The sequence below is a fragment of the Perognathus longimembris genome, chromosome 21 (assembly GCF_023159225.1).
Source record: "Perognathus longimembris pacificus isolate PPM17 chromosome 21, ASM2315922v1, whole genome shotgun sequence".
Taxonomy (NCBI): Eukaryota; Metazoa; Chordata; class Mammalia; order Rodentia; family Heteromyidae; genus Perognathus; species Perognathus longimembris.
The window spans coordinates 514,696-537,134 of NC_063181.1; the positions used below are offsets into that span (position 1 = coordinate 514,696).

General features: G+C 50.0%; 1 protein-coding gene across 1 annotated transcript in view; it reads left to right on the forward strand.

The window, feature by feature from the left end:
* The window catches only part of Dlgap2 (DLG associated protein 2), a 500,247-nt gene that overhangs the window by 263,371 nt on the left and 214,437 nt on the right, over positions 1-22,439 (forward strand). The window contains exon 3 of the mRNA XM_048330769.1: positions 18,705-18,737. Within this exon, the coding sequence (XP_048186726.1) occupies positions 18,705-18,737 (33 nt within the window). The remainder of the gene's footprint in view (positions 1-18,704; positions 18,738-22,439) is intronic.

Genomic DNA, 22,439 nt, shown 5'->3' on the forward strand with positions numbered 1-22,439 from the left:
ACTGGACCCATGAGGCCCTGGACATCCAGCAGAGCATAGGAGGTGAAGAAATCTAGACACCACTTAAGTAATTGAGAAAATTTCAGGACAACTCACTTTTTTTTTTTTTTTGGCCAGTCCTAGGCCGTGAACTCAGCGCCTGAGCACTGTCCCTGGCTTCTTTTTTGCTCAAGGCTAGCACTCTACCACTTGAGCCACAGCACCACTTCTGGCCATTTTCTGTATATGTGGTGCTGAGGAATCAAACCCAGGGCCTCATGTATAGGAGGCAAGCACTCTTGCCACTAGGCCATATCCCCAGCCCCAGGACAACTCACTTTTGTGGTTTTTTTTTTTTTTTTGGCCAGTCCTGGTCCTTGGACTCAGGGCCTGAGCACTGTCCCTGACTTCTTATTGCTCAAGGCTAGCACTCTGCCACTTGAGCCACAGCTCCACTTCTGGCCGTTTTCTGTATATGTGGTGCTGGGGAATCGAACCCAGGGCCTCATGTATACAAGGCAAGCTCTCTTGCCACTAGGCCATATCCCCAGCCCCAGGACAACTCACTTTTAATCCCTACCCCAGTAACACAGGACCTTAGAAATTTTTACTTATAATTCTTCCCTCCTGGCCAGATAACTTAGTTCAGCTTTTACAGCCTATTGTCAGTTTAATGTCCTTATTCTTTTTATAGTAACTTTGATTCCAAAATCACCTACTGAGTTTCCATGTCCTTTCTCCATCTTTTCTTGAATCTCAGGCTGTCCTTCCTGAGGCCCATTCTTTCCAACTCCTGCAGCAAAAGTCCCTTGCTGGTACAAATGCTCGTTTAGTTTACACAGAAATAATTACAACTTATTCTCTTCTTCCTCTTCTTCTTCTTTTGGCCAATCCTTGGGCTTGAACTCTGGGACTGAGAGCTGTCCCTGAGCCTCTTTGGGCTGAAGGTTAGAGCTCTACCCCTTAAGCCACAGCACCACTTCCAGCTTTTGCTGAGTAGTTTATTGGAGATAAGAATCTCACAGACTTTTCTGCCTGAACTGGCTTCACACCACGATCCTCAGATCTCAGCCTCCCAAGTAGCCAGGATTAGAGCGTGAGCCACAGGCACCTGGCTTCATCCCCAGTTTTAAGAGATTTCTTCTTCTGGGTGCTTCTCTCTGGGTTGGCCTTTATTTTCCCCTCAATATTTTAAAGACAACAGTTTATCATGTTTGGGTGTTGGTGGCTGCTGTAGGGGTTTGGACAGACTAGTGTGCGTGTGTGTGTGTGTGTGTGTGTGTGTCTTATATGTGTGTCTTATATGTGTGTCTATGCATGTGTGTGTGTGTGTGCTGGTACTGGGGTTTGAACTTAGAGCCTAGGCACTGTTTTTTAGCTTTTTTGTTCAAGGCTTGCCCTCCAGTTCTGGCTTCTAGGTGATCAGTTGGAGGTTAGACTTGCCTTCCCTGACCGACTTCAAACTGCAACCCTCAGATCTCAGCCTCTGAGGAGCAAGGATTACAGGTGTGAGCTACTAGTGCCACCTGCCAGTCCCCAGTTGTGTTCTTTATAAAGGTGAGGTCTTTCAATAGGAGTCTTTCCCACTGCTTTGTTACTAAGGTCTGCATGTGTAATTATTTCTGCTTTTCCATTTGGTAAAAAATTCTGCTTCTCCAGATGGGGAACTTCTGTCTTTCAAAGGTTCTGAAAATTTCTGGGATATTTTTTCTTAACTATGAAGCCTTCAGGACATTTCCACTCTCCTATAAGGACCTTGATTGGATTTCCATTAGGTCTTTTCATTCTATTCAAAGTGTATTTTAATATCTCCTTTATTCACCAGGCATTTCTGGGCTGCATTTTTCATGTTCTTTAAATCTCCTGACTCTAATTCTTTCTCCAGCTGTGTCTAACGGATGCCCACAATCTGTATGAACTTCACATTCCATTACTAAAAAGTCCACACACATAAACCTACTTCCACTGCAAACATTTTTTAAATTATTTTGAGCAGATTCTTTTCCTTAACCACTGCTGAATCTGTTTTATTGATTACACATCTCATTTCTAATTATTTACATTCACTTTCTTATTATTATTCTAGTAGCTGAAGTCCAGAATTCGAAATCAGGTGCTTTAGGTGCAACTGGATTTTACTTTGGGTGGACTTATTTTATCGTATATTTGTCATTGCAACTTTTTGCATTATTTTGATACATGAGGATTCTAAGATCCTAAATTTGGGTTTGGGGATATCTGCTTGCCTGCTTGCCCAGCCCATGTGGGGGACGGGGAGAGGAGGGCTAGGGCGGGGCACCCTGGGGAATGATAGCCGTAGCACCGGGACCGGAGGCAGGAGGGCCTCCCCAGAGGCTGCAGGTGCAACCATCAATTTTGTTTTCTTTTAACTTATTCTCGCCATTCCTTCTTCCCTTTGTGACCAGGTATGTGGTCATTGTAATGCTCAGCATTCTGAGCAATGCTTCAGGACACACCTCTCCTCACAGTTCTGGCCATGGAAAGAGTTTGTCCTTAAAACACCTTGCCTCTAGGCAAGGGCAGGCAGCACGGTGCTTCTCACGTGGGCCCCTGAGATAGTGCAGGCAGTACCAGGCTTCTCACGTGGCACTCTGCAACACCCTGAGACAGTGCAGGCAGCAACAGAACTGCAGCCCACCCTGGCCGGCTGCCTGGAACTTAGGTGAATGATTTCCAGGGAAGGCAGATAGATGGCCTGTTCTCCGTGCTGGGCCATGGAGGAAGTCAGGATAGAGAATGCAGCCTGGGCCTTGGGCTATGCTCAGAAGACAAAGGCCCCTGTCTGCTGCTGTGGCCGCCAGGGCGGGGTGACTCTGGCTTCCTCCCAGTCTCCAGGCCCCTCCCACAGAGGCAGTGCGCTTTGCAGAGCCCTGGCCTGGGGTCATATGACCACAGGATGGCACAGGGCCCGCCCATTGAACTGATGACAGTCCAGAAAGGATGAAGGGCTGAAACTGGACATACCTCATTCCGAGATCAGTAAGGCGCATGTGCGCAGGTTAAGTGCCATGTAGGGCTGCTGTGATTTTGGGTTCCCCATGAGGCCCTTTCTGGGGTGTGCACATGGGCTAGGGTGACCCTGGCTGAGAGCCAGGGTTCCCATTGGAGCTCTGTGGCATGATGGGTAGTTGAATTGTGGGAAGAGGATTGGGCCACATCTGCAGCCTTCCTTTTCCTATCTGGGCGGACTCAGAGCTCCCACCTGGCTGTCTGCTCACGCTGTGAGCACCTTCTTCTAAAGAGTTTTCACAAGTCAACTCATGAGTGAAACAGACAGGCCTATCACTCAGGAAATCCCTGAGTCCTTCCATCAGTGGGGGGCCAGCACAGCAGTCTACAGCGCTGGTGGCTAAGCCTTGCGGGTCCGCGTCTCTACAGTTCTGGAGGCAGCACTCGGCCAAGACCAGCGTGGTGGCTGGATTGTCCTAGGCCAGCTTCCTTGGCATGGTCACCCCATTCTGTGTCTTCTTCCTTGCCTGTATGCGCACTGCCTCCTCTTCCTCTTCTTTTTTTTTTTTTTTTTTTTTTGCTGGTCCTGGGGTTTAAACTCTGGGCCTGGAAGCTGTCCCAGAGCTCTTTTTTCTCAAGGCTAGCGCTCTACCACTTGAGCCACAGCCCTACGTCTGGCTTCTCCTGTGATTAATTGGAGATAAGAGTCTCACAGACTTTTCTGCCCAGGGTGGCTTGGAACCATGATCCTCAGGTCTCAGCCTCCTGAGTATCTAGGATGACAGGTGTGAGCCACTAGCACCTGGCTTAGATGAAGTATTTTTATAATCAAAGGAAAGCATTTCCAATATTTTCCCAGAGGTGAGCTGTTCAGCACATTTACTTTGCACAGTGTTGACGATCTGGTTCCTTGGCTCCGGAGTGGTCAGGGTGCACTGGGATGTCCTTCATGTGAGAGTGTGCCACGCCACGCAGGGTGTGCAGCTTTCCCAGTTTGGGCCCCTGCCGAGCTCCGCCGGGCCTGTCCATGCCTCTGTGCATGGGAACATGCACTTAAGCAGGTAGCACAGCCCAGCTCACTCCGTTCTCAACGTCTCATGGAAATTGCAATCATAACAAAATGAAGAGGAGGGGAAATCCAGCAAAAAACATCAAATTTAGAACTTTGAGGCATTAACACAACATGATGCAAAACATGAACTTGTAGGTAGGGAGTCATTACTGAAGATTGTGTTTTAGAAAACTATCATAAATTGAGTTGAAACATGAGATGAAGGATTTGTGAGTAGGAAGGGGGAAATTCAAATGACAATTGCGTATAGTTCTGTCTGTGCGGGACCGGATGGGAGGTCATTTGTGCGTGGACATGCTGCCTGGGGACAGGTCCTGGGCAGAGCCTGGAGGAGGCTGCGTGCTGTCCCGTCCCCTCTCACGGGGAGGGTCGGCCACCCTTTCTCCTGTGGGAAGAGCATGCTCGGGGGAAGAGGGGTGCGCCTGAATCTCCAGGGAACTAGCGTAGCAGCTGAGCGACCCCGGTTACAGGGCAGATGACCAATGCAAAGTCTCCTTCACCCCTTGCGGAGGTGAGGTGACTGCCACAGTGTCCCCTCCTCCCCACGTCCTCGCCCTCTGCGTCCGGTGTCCTTGCCTGTGTGAGTTAGGCTTGCACCCTAGTTCTGGTTGTTGGTTTAGAGACAGAGTCGTAGCAGAAGAGGCCAGGCTGGCCTTGGATTCCTTTTGTTGCCCTGTCTTTGAATTCTGGGCACCCTAATTGTTCTTCTTTTAGCTACCAGTGTTGCTCATTAACTTTCTCCTCCAACTGTACTTCACAAACGTTGTTATCACACAGTCAGTCGCCTTCTTTCTCCTTGCTGGGTGTATGCTGGCCTCCTCTCTCACCAAAATCGTATTGTTCTGAACTTGATGAAAAGTAGTGGTGTTATTAAAGAATACATACTATTCTGTCTCAGTTGACAGGAAGTTATTTTAAAAAATCGAAGTAAATAGCAGGTCTTGATCGCACATGGTACAGTGAAATGACATGGAGTGGCACTTCTTCATTTTTAACCAGCGACTATTCCAAAGAATTACTTCCACTCAATTAGTGGGTGGATGACATTTCTCTTTCCTCTTCAAGATGACTAAAAGTTTTAAAAAATTAAAGAAAAAAACCCATTACATAAGAAGGGCTGCTCTACGTGGCTTAAATGCCTGAGACAGGCAGAGAGATGAGGCACTGGTATTTTGGGGTTACCCCAATAAGTTTACAGAAGTAGAAAAAGTTGTTTTGCATATAAGTCCCAAAGGTTAAATGACCCCCAACCTTCTTTCTGGGGTTTTTTGTAAGATGCTTGTTTTCTCCAAGTAGAACAGAAAAACAGTTCGCTCACCTGCGGAGGGTGAGAGGCTGACTGAGCCCAGCACGCTCCTGCTTGCACTGGTTCACATCTTCCCCAGCACGCTCCTGCTTGCACGCTTGTTCACATCTTCCCCAGCACGCTCCTGCTTGCACGCTTGTTCACATCTTCCCCAGCACGCTCCTGCTTGCACTGGTTCACATCTTCCCCAGCACGCTCCTGCTTGCACGCTTGTTCACATCTTCCCCAGCACGCTCCTGCTTGCATGCTTGTTCACATCTTCCCCAGCACGCTCCTGCTTGCATGCTTGTTCACATCTTCCCCAGCACGCTCCTGCTTGCATGCTTGTTCACATCTTCCCCAGCACGCTCCTGCTTGCACTGGTTCACATCTTCCCCAGCACGCTCCTGCTTGCACGCTTGTTCACATCTTCCCCAGCACGCTCCTGCTTGCATGCTTGTTCACATCTTCCCCAGCACGCTCCTGCTTGCATGCTTGTTCACATCTGCCCCAGCACGCTCCTGCTTGCACGCTTGTTCACATCTTCCCCAGCACGCTCCTGCTTGCACACTTGTTCACATCTGCTCGGTGCTCAGCAGCCAGCCCTGAGTGAGATAGCCAAAAAAACCCACGAATGCAGAGGTGGGCTTTAAGATGCAAATGGCATGGGCTTCTGGGGGCCACGCTCAGGAGTTTCTGAGGCCCTCCCAATCTCTGTCAACATCGTGGCACTTTCCTTGGTCGGTGCACGTCTGCCACGGGTCTGAGTACTTCACACAACTCCTAATCCCACTTACTCTTTTGAATGTCTTTACTGAAAGACATATCATGTGATCTGACTTGCCTGTTTAGAATGTTCAAGGCAATGGATTCTAGTGTATTCAGCATTCTGCAGCCATTACCACAATCTAATTTCAGAGCATGTCAATACCTTCAGAAGAGGCCTTCTGTCCACTGACCCCGTCTCAGGACCTCACTCCTGGGTCTCTCTGTCTCTGTGGCATCACCACGTGGACATGGATGCACGTAGGCTGTGCGGTGCAGTGGTTCCATGGCTGGCGTCTCACTCCACAGCTCGCCGGCCACCCCTGAGTGGCATGTGCCGGCACGTTGGGCACACTGCGCCGTCTTGTGCAGTGAAGGTGTGCAAGGTTCCATTTATCTGTGCTGGCTGGTGGACCTGAGACCATTTCTACCTTTTGATGAGTTGTGCCGCTGTGGCTGCTAAGCACTTCGTACCTGCCGAGATGAAGCAGGTCTCCACTGTGCTCTGAGCACCAGCAGGCTCCTGTGTAGAGAGAGGCTTTGATGTATGAACTCTGTCAATGACAGACCTGGTGCCTCTCAATCCATTCTCTGAACAGCACAGGGAAATATAAACATGGGAACACAAGGCTCCCACAAGGAGCCCTCTGTGGTTTTAGACATATAGGGTCTGCTTAAATAACTCAGGAAGACGTGAAAGTGACGTGGGATACTTGTCTTCCATGCTGAATGCTGCGCCTGCATGCCTGTGTGGATGATGACGATCATAACAAGTGCATGTGTGCGTGGATGATGACGATTATGACAAGTGTGTGTGCATGCCTGTGTGGATGATGACGATCATAACAAGTGCCTATGTGCGTGCATGGATGATGACGATTATAACAAGTGCATATGTGTGTGCATGGATGATGACGATTATAACAAGTGCATATGTGCGTGCATGGATGATGACGATTATAACAAGTGTGTGCATCTGTGTGTTCACAATTATAACAAGTGCATGCATGGATGATGACGATCATAACAAGTGCATGTGTGCGTGGATGATGACGATTATGACAAGTGTGTGTGTGCATGCCTGTGTGGATGATGACGATTATAACAAGTGCAGGTGTGCGTGGATGATGACGATTATGACAAGTGTGTGTGTGCATGCCTGTGTGGATGATGACGATTATAACAAGTGCAGGTGTGCGTGGATGATGACGATTATGACAAGTGTGTGTATGCATGCCTGTGTGGATGATGATGATCATAACAAGTGCATATGTGCGTGCATGGATGATGATGATCATAACAAGTGCATATGTGCGTGCATGGATGATGATCATAACAAGTGCATATGTGCGTGCATGGATGATGACGATTATAACAAGTGTGTGTGTATGCCTGTGTGGATGATGATGATCATAACAAGTGCATGTGTGCGTGCATGGATGATGACGATTATAACGAGTGTGTGTATGCATGCCTGTGTAGATGATGATGATCATAACAAGTGCATATGTGCGTGCATGGATGATGACAATCATAACAAGTGCATATGTGCGTGCATGGATGATGACGATTATAACAAGTGTGTGCATCTGTGTGTTCACAATTATAACAAGTGCATGCATGGATGATGACAATCATAACAAGTGCGTGCGTGTGTGCGTGTGTGTGTATGATTATAACAAGTGCATGTGTGCGTGCATGGATGATGACGATTAAAACAAATGTGTGCATCTGTGTGTTCACGATTATAACAAGTGCATGTGTGGATGATGACGATTATAACAAGTGTGTGCGTGCATGCGTGTGTGGATGATGACGATCATAACAAGTGCATGCATGCGTGTGTGGAGAGGTAACCATTATGAGACTGGTGGTGTAGAAGAGCTTCCTGTATGACAGGATGGAGGGTCTGTGCCATTAGAGGGATCTCTGCAGCTACTAAGTCTCGAAGTATTTCACATTTTAGGCTGAAACTTTAAAGCATCCTTCATGACTGCCTCACTGTGGGAAAGGCCTTGAGACACCCCGAGTTTCTCCTGCAGGGAGGCCTCCTCTCATCCTGCAGCACTGAGATGCTCATGCTCTTAAGTCTGAGGAGTCAATGTCGCAAGGAGAAACAGAAAGAACACAGTGCTGCCTGCTAACGTGGCACTGCTGACAGATCTCCTGGAAGGCCTCATAGGACCAGTGCATACATAGATCATACACACCATCTCTTCCTGAGATGAGGCTATGTCTGGGGGCGACTTCAGAAGACTCCATCCAGACAGTTTGTGTGATTGGCATTTCTGTGTAATTTGGCCTAATGGGACTTAATTTGTTTGTAAATAAACTTTTCTAAAGGGAACATCACAAGCTTGTCGCTTGTCACTTACATAAGGAATTGAAAATTAATTAACTCGGGAGCTCTAATTAGTTTATCCAATTTGCAGTGCTGTGGGAGTGCATAAGGTTGGGGGGAGGGCTGGAGATCAGGGGTGGAGATCAACATAGGTGGGGCTGTGCTAGGTGTCCCAAGCAGCCGCTCGGCCTCTCCCACCTAGGAGACCCATGCCCAGGCCTGGGGCTCTTCGCCTAGGGCCCCCTGTGCCCAGGAAACTTGAGACACCCGGCGTTTCTCCTGCACGGAGGCCTCCTCTCATCCTGCAGCACTGAGATGCTCATGCTCTTAAGTCTGAGGAGTCAATGTCGCAAGGAGAAACAGAAAGAACACGGTGGTGCCTGCTAACGTGACACTGCTAACAGATCTCCTGGAAGGTGTTTCCTCCCCATTTTCCGTGCCCTGTTTTATCCTGTTCTCCTTTTCCTGTCTCTTGGATGTTCTTCTCTCGGGGAGGTGTGCAGAGCACACACCAAGGTCAAGGCAGTAGGTGCCCAGACGCTGAGGCCCTGTGAAAGCCAGAAGGGAGGGTGGGCCAGAGATCCTCTGGCTCAGCTCCTCCCTCCATGGTCCAGCTTCCCCTGGGAAGCCTTTCCCAGCAGAGCTTGTGCCAAGCGTGCAATTCTATTCTTCTATGTCCTGGCACCCCTGTATGTGAACACTATGTTGTGCCTACACACACAAATGCATACCAGTGCACTGTGGCTGTTTACTGTGCTTATCCCTGATCTCTGAACTTCTGCCCTAGAAGGCTTGAGACCATAAACCCAGATGGTGGGGCCCAGCTGCTCTTAGATCTAGGCTGAGGGGGCGTTTCCAGATGGTGTGGTCACCTGGCCTGGCCTCTTCAAAGAGAAAGGCCAGGGCTTTGGCAGTGGGGAACCGCCATGTCCTGAGGCAGAGCTCTCTAGCCTTATCATCCCGTCCCCAGAAAGACTATGGTTATCTTGTGTTTATTTAAGACAGAGTCTCTCTACAGAGCCCAGGCTGCCCTGACTCTGTCCACCTTCCTGTTCCAGATGCCCAGGCGCTGAGATTACATGCATGCACAGTGTGATCAGCGTGATGGGTCTCTTATTTGGCATTCGTTTGCTTTGAAAAGACTTGCTGGACAGGATTGTCCTGTGCGTGTGTGTGCACACGCGTGCACATTCTGTGCGCGCGTGTGTGTGCTCGCATGTGCACTCTCATCCCACTCATTCCAGCAATCATGTTCTTTTATCCTCATAACCTTTTATTTTTCTTCTCTCTTGACAAATTGTGAAGTTATTCATTTTCTATTTATTTGCTTATTTTGCAAACCAGAATAATTGAGTCGCTCTTTGAATTTTCTTTGCATGCGCTTCTCTGTTTTAAAACCAATTTACATGCCGTGTCTCCCGCCTGCCTGGAGATTGTCCATTCCCACAGTCGTGGCCAAGGTCACCCCAAGGCCTTATGCTGAAATCATCTCACCTGCTCCTCTCTTGGGCCCCATTGCCTGTCCCATCCTGCTTAATTAAGCCACACTGCTGGACATTGATTTTTGTTTAAACACACTGACCCCACCCTGCAGGCTTCTCACCCAGCACTGCATTGCACCACCCACGCTGGGTGCTGGGGTGTGGTGAGGAGTATATGTATTATGTATGTGTGCATACCTGTCTATCCTCCAGATAGCACGTGTCCGTTCATGCCTCAGCCCTGCAGCAGCCCGTGGGGCTCTAGCTGCGCAGGCAGGAGCTAGCAGATGAGAGAGGCACTGCGACCCATCTTGAGTCTCATGTGACTGAAAGGCAGCAGACACACACAGATAGAATCTCTTGGGGGAGAAAGACTTAGAAATATGATGCAATAAAATTTTATTGTAAAAAGTGCTGCAGGAATATAATGTATCACAGTGGAGTTAGAGATGACTTTCTGAAAGAAGTGGTTTTAAAAACAAATCTTAAGGAACGGATAGGAGTTGAACCAATTGTGTTGGGACCACTGGAAAGCTACATGCAAGTGAATGAAGCACAACGGCTGTCTCCTGCCATGCACAAAATGAACTCACAATGGCAGAGGACACAAGCCTAAGGGTGGAGAGGAGGGGTCTCAAAGGCTTTAATCTCTGTGGCCCTCCAGTGAGTCCTGGTTTCTTAGTTTTGAGACCAAAAGTGTAAGTAACGAAGGGAAATCATAAACCAACTGATCTCAAAGTAAGACTTTGGTGTTTGTGTTTACCATCAACAAAATGAGATAAAACCCCGTAGAATGAGGAAAATTTTTCAAATCGTGTGTCTACAGAAGTTTTATACCTAGAGATTCCCAAGTATTCCTGTAACTGTCGATCATAAAAAGACAACAAGTGAGCAGAAGGTTTCAGCTGGTGTTCCTCCAAATAGGGCACAAGCATGGTTTATTGTGAGGGTGCGGGATGCAGCTGGCTGTGAGGGTGCGGGATGCAGCGGGCTGTCAGGAAAACGAGGGTGGGAGCCCACATTTCTCATCTCACTCACACCGCACAGCAGGACAGTCACACTGTGAGTGCAGGTCACCAACACAGAGAAGGGCAGAGAAGGGCACCTGTGTGGCCGGCGGGAGGACTTCGCAGCAGGGCGGCCTCAGAGCCGGGCCAGGAGGGGGAGGAAGAGCCCCCAGTCCCTGGCCTGTGGTCCCTGACCCTCCATCTGCAGTAAGAAGGAAGGCTTTGTCTTTGAGGATGCAGCTCCATTGACACGATGGAAGCAAGGGGGAGTCAGCACTTCCACTCCTATGGGAACCTTGCCTGAGAACTGGCTTACTAAGAATCAGAAAGGTGTCATGACTCCTTAAAGATGTAGCACTCCCTCCTGTGGGCATCTTCCACACACTTTGTCACTACCCCAGAGCACGTGGTCAACTTCATATTCAACATGAGAATAACTTGCCCAATAACTGTTGAATTCAAGAGAAACTCTCCACAGCTGTGGAATCAAACCTGGCCTTACACTGTGCCCAGGGCCACTCAGAGAACTCAAAGGCACTATGTCTTTGAGCACATTAACAGCGCCACCCCACCCCACACTTCCTGGGTCTTTCCACTCCCCGATGGTGGCTGCAGAATCCTGGGGATCCCCACCAGTTTCTTGCCAGCTCCTCTCTCAAGGGCAGCACAGCAGAACCCCCAAATTTAGGGATCAGGTTGCAAGATGAAGCATGTTTTCAGGAGTCTGTGTTTTTAATTACTGTCAGCTTTCACTATAGCTCTATTTCTGGCTCCATGTGGAATATTTTGTACCATCTAGAGCCATTGCAAAAACTCTAAAACATTAATTCAAAATTGTTTCAAAAACTCGACCCTTTCTCAAAGAGGTTTAACTGCTATTCATGTTTATGCTCTGCCTACTTGTGCCAGAAATGCAACAAGAAAGGTTGCAGTAGGTTAAGAAATAGAAAATACCAATTCAAGTGAAATTGAAGGATGACAGCCACCGCCTGGTGAGTGCTGCTTTAACTTTGTCTGCAAGAGCCTCTGACGAGCCCGGAGCCTGACAGATAAATAACAGCTGCCTCGCAGGACACTCCGTCGCGTGGGGTCCCCATCCGGTGAGCCCGGCTGTAATAAATGAGTACCTTGTCACAACCGAGAAAGAGGCTTAGGAATAAGTGGTGTTTTGCTGACACTGTGGAACAAGTGAAGGACACACTGACGTCAGGAAGGGCGCCGGGGCCGATCCGGGAGAAAGGTGGCTCTGGGACGTGAAATGATCAGAGTGTCTCTCAGGCTCCTTTCCTCCAGGCTGGCCAGGGCTGGCCCGGCTCACAGCAGGCAGTCTCCTTGGTGCTTCTCACAAGTCTCCCTTTTCTGACAAAATAGGAGAATTAGGTCCAGTCTCCGGCATGTGATCAGATAGAGACGTGAAAATAACAGAACATCTTTATAAAGCACAAACACTGACACGTTGTGAATGCCCCATCCATGTCGGGGGGCACTCTGCATACCCACACGTTTTGTTTTTATCTGTGCACACATCTGTATCTGTGCCAGTCTGCTTCAGGCATGTAGGAGAATGTTACATGTGTATGTGTTTGCACCTATGTCCACTACATGTTTATATATGCGTATCAACAGACAACATGGCACACACAGAACACATGCGTAAACCTGCTATGTGGCTGCCTGCACACCCGTGTTTCCACACATGCCTATTGGTAGGATTCAGATGAGCGACGAGCGCCTGTGAGCGTCTTTGGGACAGCACAAAGTGCAGGTGCCCTGCCAGCATTCTAGCACCCAATGAGCAGACAGGAGCTGGCTGTGGTAAGCCTACGTATGTTCAGTGGGTACTTCTTCCTGAACAGGAGACTCCTCTTATGCAAACGTGTCTGCAGTGCTGAGTCTGCCTGGCAGAAGGGCCCAGCCTGTCCTTGGCACATCCATTGGAAGGGTGGGGACCCTTTATCCTCTGGCCACAGTCCGGCAAATCATAGGACCCGTCCATCTTGAGCACAGCCCACCCTGTCCCACTGAGCACTGCAGCTGTGGCCCAGCCCGCATCCTGTGTGTCTCCCTATCCTGACTCTACCTCGTGCCAGTATCCCAGAGTTCCTTTAATGGATGCTCTGCCTGGTTGGGTGTTGGAAAATTCAGCACTCACAAATGGTGGGGGATCCAGGTATTTGTGGCCATGTGAAGTTTGTGAGTTGGGGGTGAGAAGTGAGTGTTCTGGGTTCATGTAACACACATTTATGCAGGTCTCAGATCCGAAGCAGAAAGGTATTGCCCGCAAGGCCTGGGTTCTCACAAAGCTCCTCCCCTACAGTGCCAGCTCATTCGAACAAACACATAAAACACTCAACCGGAAATATAAGGTACAAATCGTTCATGGTGGCAGGCTGAGTGTGAGATGGAGAGAAGGGATAGCAAAGAAGAGAGGTTGGTGCAGGACAGTTTTCCATTGAAGAGAAAGATGCTGAATCAAGCATCTGGGGAGGAGCAGCAAGCACAGATCCTCTCCAAAGGGAGAGCCTGAGGCTTCTCTGCTGGGTCCACTGAGACACAGGCCCTGCAGGTACAAATCCATGGCTCATGGCATCATGGAGCACCAGCCAGCTGGTCCAACACTGGAAGGAGGAAGGGCCCAGGCATGCAGATTCCTGACCACAGTGTTTAGGGCACCTCCCTGGCCACGACACCAGCTGACAGTGGGGCCCAGGCATGTGGCGCTTCCCGATGTGATTCTTATGTGATCTCCTCATGGCTCTGACCTCTCTGGAAAGTGGGAACACAAGTCCCTTGAGTTTTACTCGTTTTCTTATTTCAGTGTGTCAAAGAGAACTTTTCCATAAACATATCTCCCCAAGAAGACGATGCTTACCTGCCTTGCACACCTACCAGCCCCCCGGGGCTCAGCCCATGCCCTCACGCCTGCCGCTCACAAACCCAGCCCCACCCAGTGCCACCAGAAGGTGCCGGGCTCAAGCTCCTGCAGGCCACTGCGGTCCTAGTGAGTCCTCGTTGCATTGTTCTATCTCTCCCATCATCTCTGCCAAGTCGAGTGAATTATCTTTAGAGTCATAGTGAACGAAAGCCATATTTAGATTGAGAACATGTGCCAGTTGGTCAGGATGTGTTAAGTTTGCTACAGAGACGCTTACATGATTATCTAGTCCTGGAATGACTCTCTGGGCAAAATCTATTTCTATTCCTTAGGTAATAAAATTAAGTTTTCTTTTTATTTTGAAATTAGAACAAAGTAAATCGGGATGGTGGTGATATTGGCAGCCAATACTTGCTTTGTTCCAGAAATACTTTTCCTTTGTACATAAACTATGTGCAGCATAAAATTGCTTTTCAAATTAAGAATTAACATATGTTTACTGGAATTTTCACCTCATTTTCAGTTTCTCCTAATGATTCATGTTCCCCTTCATACTGTTATGGCCATTCCTTCCTAGAAATAAGTCCTCACCCCTCCTGCTTATCATGCTAGGCCCTTGCTTATGCATCTATGAATATACATCACCCGGTATCCTAATGCAGCATTAGCAAATGCGCCCCTAGCACAATGCCCAGCTCTCTGTAAATATTTATTGCGTCAACATGAAAGAGTACCTGCGTGCAATGAAAGTCAGATGCAGTGTTCTGCATCTGAATTTTGTGTTCTGATTTGCTCTTTCTCTGTATTTTAATGTCTGATGTGTTTCCATTTGGACTCAGGAGATTTCCAGGCAGTGTGAACTATGATTTATTTAATTCCCCCCAGCTGTGAACAGCCAGGGTCTTGACCTGTTGCATCAAGTTATGTGGTTGCAGTCACATGTTGTCATGTGCTCAAACTACCGTGCCATGCCACAGCCATTGTGTGCCTTCCTATTGAACGGTCCTGCTGCTGGGTTGTCTGCCATACAGCCGCGTTGCCAGCTGGACGCATTGTGTGCTTGATGTGGCACGCGCCATGCCGTCCCATGCTCATTGTGGTATGCTTGTCTTGGGTGGTCCTGCTGACATAAAACCACATGCCCGACAGCTTTCCTGTGGCCACACGCCACGCTGTCTGTGACTGCATGGGCAGCGATGCCTGTCCCATCTCCGCAAAGGCTGCCTGGTTGTAGAGCACTGGTGATGCCACTGGCCTGGGCCCAATGGCGCCAGCACAGCCCCTGGCTCCTGGTCAGAGCTGGCTTGGTCTGTGCTGCTGTTGGTTGGAGATGCCGCCAGGGGTGAGCAGATGGCTATGCTTGAGGATCAGAGTGATACAGGGCCTTCCGGGCTGCTGCGAGGCAGGGGAGGGAGGAGGCACTGGGTGCTGCAGGGGGCGGGGAGGTGGGGGATGGTGGATTCGTGCCATGGTCCCACAGTTCAGGGCAGGCCTCACACATCATGCCTTGCAAACCTCTCCGATGTCTCACTCCTGGTGCCTCTGCCTTGAGACACCTGTGCAGACCAGCACAGGGCTTCCTCTGCATGCCACCGGGCCAATGGAGCCTCAGGAACACGGCTCCCTCCTGGTGTTCCAGGTTGGACTGGCCACAGCCCCGGCACTGCCTCTGCCGAGGCTTCTCATGTACAGCCCAGGGGAGCTGCCTCCTCACTCTCCCCTTCGCTGCCACCACCCGAACCCTCCTGGTCCTTGGCTGGAAGACAGTGCCGGGCTGTCACCAGGACAGAGCAGGACCTGGCCTCCCGTACAGAGGAGTACTGTATATGCCCTTGTGCTCAGTCCCTCCATAGACAGATGCTTGGAGGTTCATGTTGAAAGTGGCCGCCCCTCCTTCCAGAGATCAGAATGTGACGTGGCCTGTGTGCCACAGAGGAACGGGTTCCGTGTGGCTGTGGGGATGAGCGGCTACTGTGGACCTGCGCCTGGTGCTCCGTGCACTATACACGTCTGCGCCCTCAGGGATTCCTCTGTCCTGAATCAATTAGCACATCCGTGTCCTACCTCCTACGTCACACAGAAGGCTACACTGGAGCTCAGGAGCCGCAGGGGTCCTGGTCAATGCTGCACACTTCAATGAAGTTCCTTCCCAAGGAGCAAAGTGGTGACGGGCCAAACCCTGTCCTGCTGGTTCCGAGGCTGGGACAAAGCAGAGTCCACGTCAAGCTGCCATTGACTCATGCCAGTACCATGCTGAGCACCGTGTCTCACTCAGTTCTGCATTCATAGCTCCGGGGAGAATTAGAGGTTGGAATCAAGTGGAGAGGGCTCAGCATCGCTAAAGTTTGGGTTTATGGCTGTGTGTTTGCTGCTTGGGTGCTCTACCACTCGAACCACCCCCTTGATACTTCAGTTATTTTTTAAAAATAAGTACTCATTTATTTTCTGGGCTGGGCTAGAATTCAATCCTCCTATTTTACACTTCCTGCCCAGCTGAATAGCAAAGGTGTACTGCCACGCCCGGCTGTTTCTGTTGAGATGGGGTCTTCTGGACATTTTTGCAAGGCTTGCTTGGAATTGATATCCCCCCGGATAGCCAGGATAATGGGCACAGTCATGGGGCCAGGTTGGGTTCATCATCAGGATCTCATAATCTATTGGGAAGCTGGGAACCTCAGTCTTTGAGTGGCCAGTGTCTTGTCCTCTTGCTACAAGTTCATAAGCAGCATGCTCCCAGTATTTACTTCCCCAGTAGGTCACAACAGAAGCAGACTCACAGTACGACTGTCAGAGCTGACGCTGTGTGTGCATTCTGTGGACACTGGGCCCCAGCCTTCCTTCCTGGTCAGGAGGCTGCACCGGCCCCTTTCACCTCTCTCACAGTCCTCCATCTCAAACCCCAGGCCTTCTCAGGGCCCCTAGGACTTGGGATGTCATGTGACAAAATAGCTGTGATCTTCAGCTTCAAAAGGAGAGATTTGGGCTGGGAAGGTGGCTTAGCAGTAGAGTGCTTGCCTAGCCGGTACGAAGCCCTGGGTTCGATTCCCCAGCACCACATACACAGAAAAAGCCGGAAGTGGGGCTGGGAATATGGCCTAGTGGCAAGAGTGCTTGCCTCCTACACATGAAGCCCTCGGTTCGATTCCCCAGCACCACATATATGGAAAACGGCCAGAAGGGGCGCTGTGGCTCAGGTGGCAGAGTACTAGCCTTGAGCAGGAAGAAAAAGCCGGAAGTGGTGCTGTGGCTCAAGAGGTAGAGTGCTATCCTTGAGCAAAAAGAAGCCAAGGACTGTGCTCAGGCCCTGAGTTCAAGCCCCAGGACTGGCAAAATAAAAAGAGAAAGGGGTTTGATTTTGGCTCCTAGATTCAAATGTTTCAGTCTGTGGTCACTTTGGTAGGACCTGTGGCAACCCAGGACGCCATGGAAGAAGCATGGGGTAGAGGAAACTGCCCACTGCATGGTGGCTGGAGTCAGAGAGAATCAGGAAGGGGCCAGGACCCCCACTGTTCCTTCAAGGAGAGTTACTGACTGATGCTGATCTGACCTCTTCCCCCTCTGGCCCGCCCCTGGAAACTCTGCCTCCATCAGACCACACCCTCAACATGGGTGGGGGGTACACTTGGGGGTCACGTCTGGTCAGACCACGCCCCCCTGTCCTCCTGCATCCGTCTTACAGCCATGGAAGGTTCTCCTCACCCATATCCAGAACCCTCTCCTGTGATGACCAGGGCTTCCCCATTTGGGGGTGCTCCAGAGTTGTCATTTGGTGCTGGGCTTAGGGCCTGGGTATCCTGCCTTTCCTGTGGCTCTTCCTGGGCGACCCCTCCTCCTCCCAGCTAGCAAGAGCAGGGACCAGTCAAGGAATGAAACAGTGTGAATTCTCAGAAGATTCTCAGTGGATGGCTTTAGAGAACAGCTTGCTTTCTGGGGCTCCTGTCATAACCCCTCTCCCATGGCCCCTCTTCCCGCTGCTGGGGCCTGTGAGGTGCTCTCTGCTCATTCCTCTGCCAGCAGCCTGCCTGGCTCCCTCTGGCCTCAGGGTGACCCCTGTAGAGCGTGAGACGCCACTCCTCGCACTTAATCCTCACCAGAGGGGACACCTTGGCATCCAGCTCCTTCTTGGGCCACCCGGGCATCCTGGATGCTCACACAATAGCCTCTTCCTTCTCAGGGCTGTCTCCAAAAGCCCACTCTCCTCCCTCCTCAGCCAAGATGGCTCTGTCCCTGGGGTCATGTAGTCCTCTCCTAGGCTCCTGCCACCCTGCCCACCCCTGCCATTGTAAGAGCATAGGGGCCAGGTCCACTGGCCAAAGCCCCCCCAGCTGAGGGGCCAGTGGCTTGCGCAGAGCCCAGGTCTACCTGGCCCAATGCCTGGATTGTTTGCCAAGCACGCCTGGCAGGGTGTCTCCCCATAACTCCTCTGCATGCCACAAGGTTGCAGAGGCCATTGTCCTCTACCCTCTCCCATCTGCAGAGCCATGTGCAGAGTCACAGGTCTCATGCAAGAGTCTGTAGGCCCTGATGTTTCTCTAAATCGTAATCCACTTTTGCTTGTACTTTATTGTGCCTGAAGGAGATGTAACAGAGTAGTAGCCAATGTAAAGTTTTAAGTACTAAAATTAAGTGATAAACAACTCTTATTTTGTCTAAGTACCTTGAACGTGTTGAGCCAAACATAATTATGAAAAAGTATCTGATGTGTGTCTGTGCATATGACAAAACAGAGATCATTATTTCAACAGACTGTACTATGTAAGGCATTTACCAGTGGTATTTTTAAGCGAAGCACTGAAGGGCAAAGTCAGCTGGCTGTAAGCTCTATGGGCTGTGGACAGGCTGTAGCTACAGCCCTTGCTGTTGTCTGTTTGCAGTACCACCCGCATCCAGGGACCGACTGACGCCTCTCTCTGTATCTTCTGTTTTCAGAATCGCAGTGCACCCTCTGTGGAGAGCCGGAAGGTGAGTACTCGCTTTCCTCAGGCCGGCCCGCATGGGTGGCCTACGGGTTCCATTGATGGCTACAGACGGCGGGAGAATGCTGCAGAGTGGGAAAGTTGAAAGTGTATACTTTATGGTGTTTGATGGAAAAAAAAGTGAGGAAAAGTAATGTGAGCATTGAGAGGAGGAGTTCATCTCTAAAGAGAAATTGCAACCAAATTGCAATATTGGCTCTTGCTTTTGTTTTGGATTTATAAAATTTAGCCAGCTTTCAACAGATGATAGATATCAATACATATCTACTGGTTTTAAATGTATTACCCAAAGGTGCCAATAAACTTCACATTAAATGACACCTGGAAAAACTATTCCTATTTGTTAGTAACTGGACATCAAAAGATGCATAGGAAGGTCTGGCTGGCCTCAGTGAGAGTAAGTAGCCCTTAATAATTTAGATTCCAGAACAAGCCTCCTCTCTAAGTCACATTTAGAAGTAGAACTCCAGAGTGGAGCTCTGTTACTACATTTCAAAATAGTTGCAGCCAAAGTGACAAGTTGTAAGAAGCACAGAGGAGAGCTAAGAGCGTGGGTCCCATCAGCTGGGACTCGGGAGGCCGGGTTTTGATTATGTGGCTTGCTTTCATGAACCATTTGACTAGAAAACCAGCTAGCCTCAGAGTCTGGGAAGCCAGCCCAGCCCAGTGGCCGCTTTGGGGTAAGAGGGCAGCTTGTCCTGCCTCCCTGGCGCTGGATACCCGCATGAGTCAATTCCTGGGCCTGGGTGTGAGCGATGTGAGTCCACACTCACTGCTGCCACACCGTCCCTGGCATAGTCACCCCAAACTGGACCGCAGTGACCACAAGGCAACTGGAAAATTCCATCAAGCACTCGGTCTCCTTGCTTTGGTAGTAGGCTGGGGTGGTTGGGCTAAGTTTCCTGAATTTGTTCTGTCACTGGGTAAGTGTCGTGCATAGATGGAACCACTTCGATGGTGAAGTCTTGAGCTTTACGGTCCTGTGGAGCATCCGGCTCTGGCCCTGCTGTTTTAGGGGCAGAAGGAAGGTCTGTCTTGCTGAGGGTGTGGGAAATGTTCTCCTCACATGAAGGTCCTTGCCCTGGGTGCTGAGGTTGCCACCCCGGCGGTCCCCTGACTCGCCTTGTGTCCTTCAGGGATGATTTGCTTTCCGGTGCTGCTCCCATTCTGGCACGGTCCTGTGTGCCTGGGCTTTATGTTCACTGTCTCTGTGCCCCCGTCCATTGGGGGTTTCTAGTGTGCCGTGCAGAGAATTTGTGGAATATAAACCTTGTGCAGTGTTTGAAAAGATCCACCACGTTTCCTGTCTCCTTGTTTCTGTATCAGCTGTCTGTTTTCTGCGAAGGACCATGCACTGGCTGAAGCTGCCACCAGCTGCTGGTGCCATGGGCAGTCCGGCTGAGCTGGAGGAGGAGGAGGGCTGGGTGGGGGTGGCCAGCAGCTGGTTGGTTACCTATGGATGGATGCCAGCCCTTCCTGTGAATGTCCTGCTCAATGGTAGTGGGCCTAGGAGAGGCCCAGGTAGATCAGACCCACTTGAAATGGCCATGGTTTCTGCGTGGTGATTGGGGTGCCCGCACCCACACATGGTGGCCTCAGGTCAGAGCCCTTGGAGTCCTGGAGGCCCGAGAGTTCTCTCCACACAGCCTTTGTGAAGTTCCACATGACGAAGGCCAGCCCGTTTAGATATGGCAAAGGAGAGGGAAGGAGCAGGGTGGTCACTGCTCCAGAGGAAGGAACATCCTGTAGACAATAAACCCGGGCGGCAGGGCTCTGGGCAAGAGTCCCCCGAGCTGTGCAGCCAGAGGATAGGCTGAGGCTGGAAGGACTTCCCAGGGAGCTGTGGCGGGTGGTCTGTGGTTGCTGGGTGTGAGGTGAGAGTGCAGGGTGGAAGGGGAAGAGGGGAGGGGAGGGAAGAGGAGGGAAGGAACAGGAGTGGGATGGGCTGGTCTTCCTTCCCCCTCCACTCCAGGTTCTCTGATTCGGATATGCAAGGGGAACTGCTTCAAAAGACAGAGGAGGGGAAAGGCTGGTACCAGGTCTCAGCTGTGCTTTATTTGTTAGAAGCACCAGCATATGAATATTCATACATTTTTAAATCATTTAAGTAATTAGTCTAAGTGAGAGCTGGCAGGGTGCAGTGAGTGGAATCTGAAATCAGCATTTTTGTTCAGTAATTTCTTTGGCAGCATCTATGCGTTAACTCATAAATGCCACTGCACCGCAGTGCTCAGGGCCTGGGGCGAGGCTGCTTGGGTGCTGTGGAGTCCAGCCCCACACCCCTCCACGCCCCCTCCACGCCCCCTCCACACCAGACACACCTCCCTGGCGCAGCCAGGCCAACCACCCCACGACCCTTGTAGCTTCTTGACGCCCCCTCCACGCCCCCTCCACACCAGACACACCTCCCTGGCGCAGCCAGGCCAACCACCCCACCACTCTTGTAGCTTCTTGCTCTTGTCTGAAGGCTGTTAACAACCTCCCGTCGCTAAATCGGTGGGGTGGGGAGCACCTGTTTATCTGCTGGTGGTTAGCTCTCTTAGAGAGAGCAGCTTTGGATACAGATGGAGTAATTAGCATCATCTCAGACAATAATATCTGTCGAGCAAATGAAACTAGCTGCAAAGGTTACCAGGACCAAAGACCTTGGAATCCTACAGCTGTGTGTCCCTGTAATTGCATGGCCTGTTTTTCAGAGAGCCTGAAATTTTAATTGTCTATAAAATGTACATCATAACCCCTCCGTGAAAATTGCCCTCTCAGTCTATATCATGAGCTCCTGGGAACAGAGCCCAATGTACTCATGAGGGGGAACTAGTGGCATGGCCGCATCTGTGACATCTAGAGAGACCCCAGCGTGGCCTGCCGGGGCTCCTGGGGACAGGGTCTCTCACCCGTCACCTGTCCTGCACAAGAGGGAAGTCACTGCAGACTTCTACTGCATAGAGAACGTTCCTAGAACAAGTAACAAATTCACCAAAAGCAATCCATTGGCATAATAACTTGCCAACTTATGCCAAAATTGCTCAATCGGTATTCTTTTCTTAGGAGGCCAACTACCTTTAGACAGCCGAAGTGCCTGATAGTGGGAGCACCAATTCTAGTTCATCTTGACATAGCAACAATGCCTGCATGAAGTAAGCTGTCAACTTCAGATAGGAAAATAATTAAGACTGTATCATCCTTTTTAAACTTTGTTGACCGATACATGATGTTATTTTCTTTATAACAAGAGCTCAGGGGAAAAAATATACAGATATTGGGTGGGGCTGCAGATGCTGGTTCATGGATTTGTCTATTTGTTTACAATCTGCAGTTCGATTTGCCCTCATAGTACATAGATCTTCTGATGTGGGAAGATGGATAGCCATGCTGGCTGAGAGGATAACCGTTTAGAAATCCACTGGAATTTGCTAGCAGTGTCCTAGCTCTGGGCTGCTTAGACCAATTAAAACAAATGAAAAGGAGCTATTATGACAGGAATTTGGCTTGCAGGAATACCATCACAATGTACTAGGGCACATTTGACATGGAACACGTTCACCCCCAAAAGGAATCTTGGTATTATAACCCTAAGAGGCAATGAGCATTGGTAGTGGCATAAACTCATATTTGGGAAATATTGCTTGTAGAAATGCCAATCAAAAGGCAAAATTCAAGTTGAAAGAAATCATTTAAAGTATAAAGC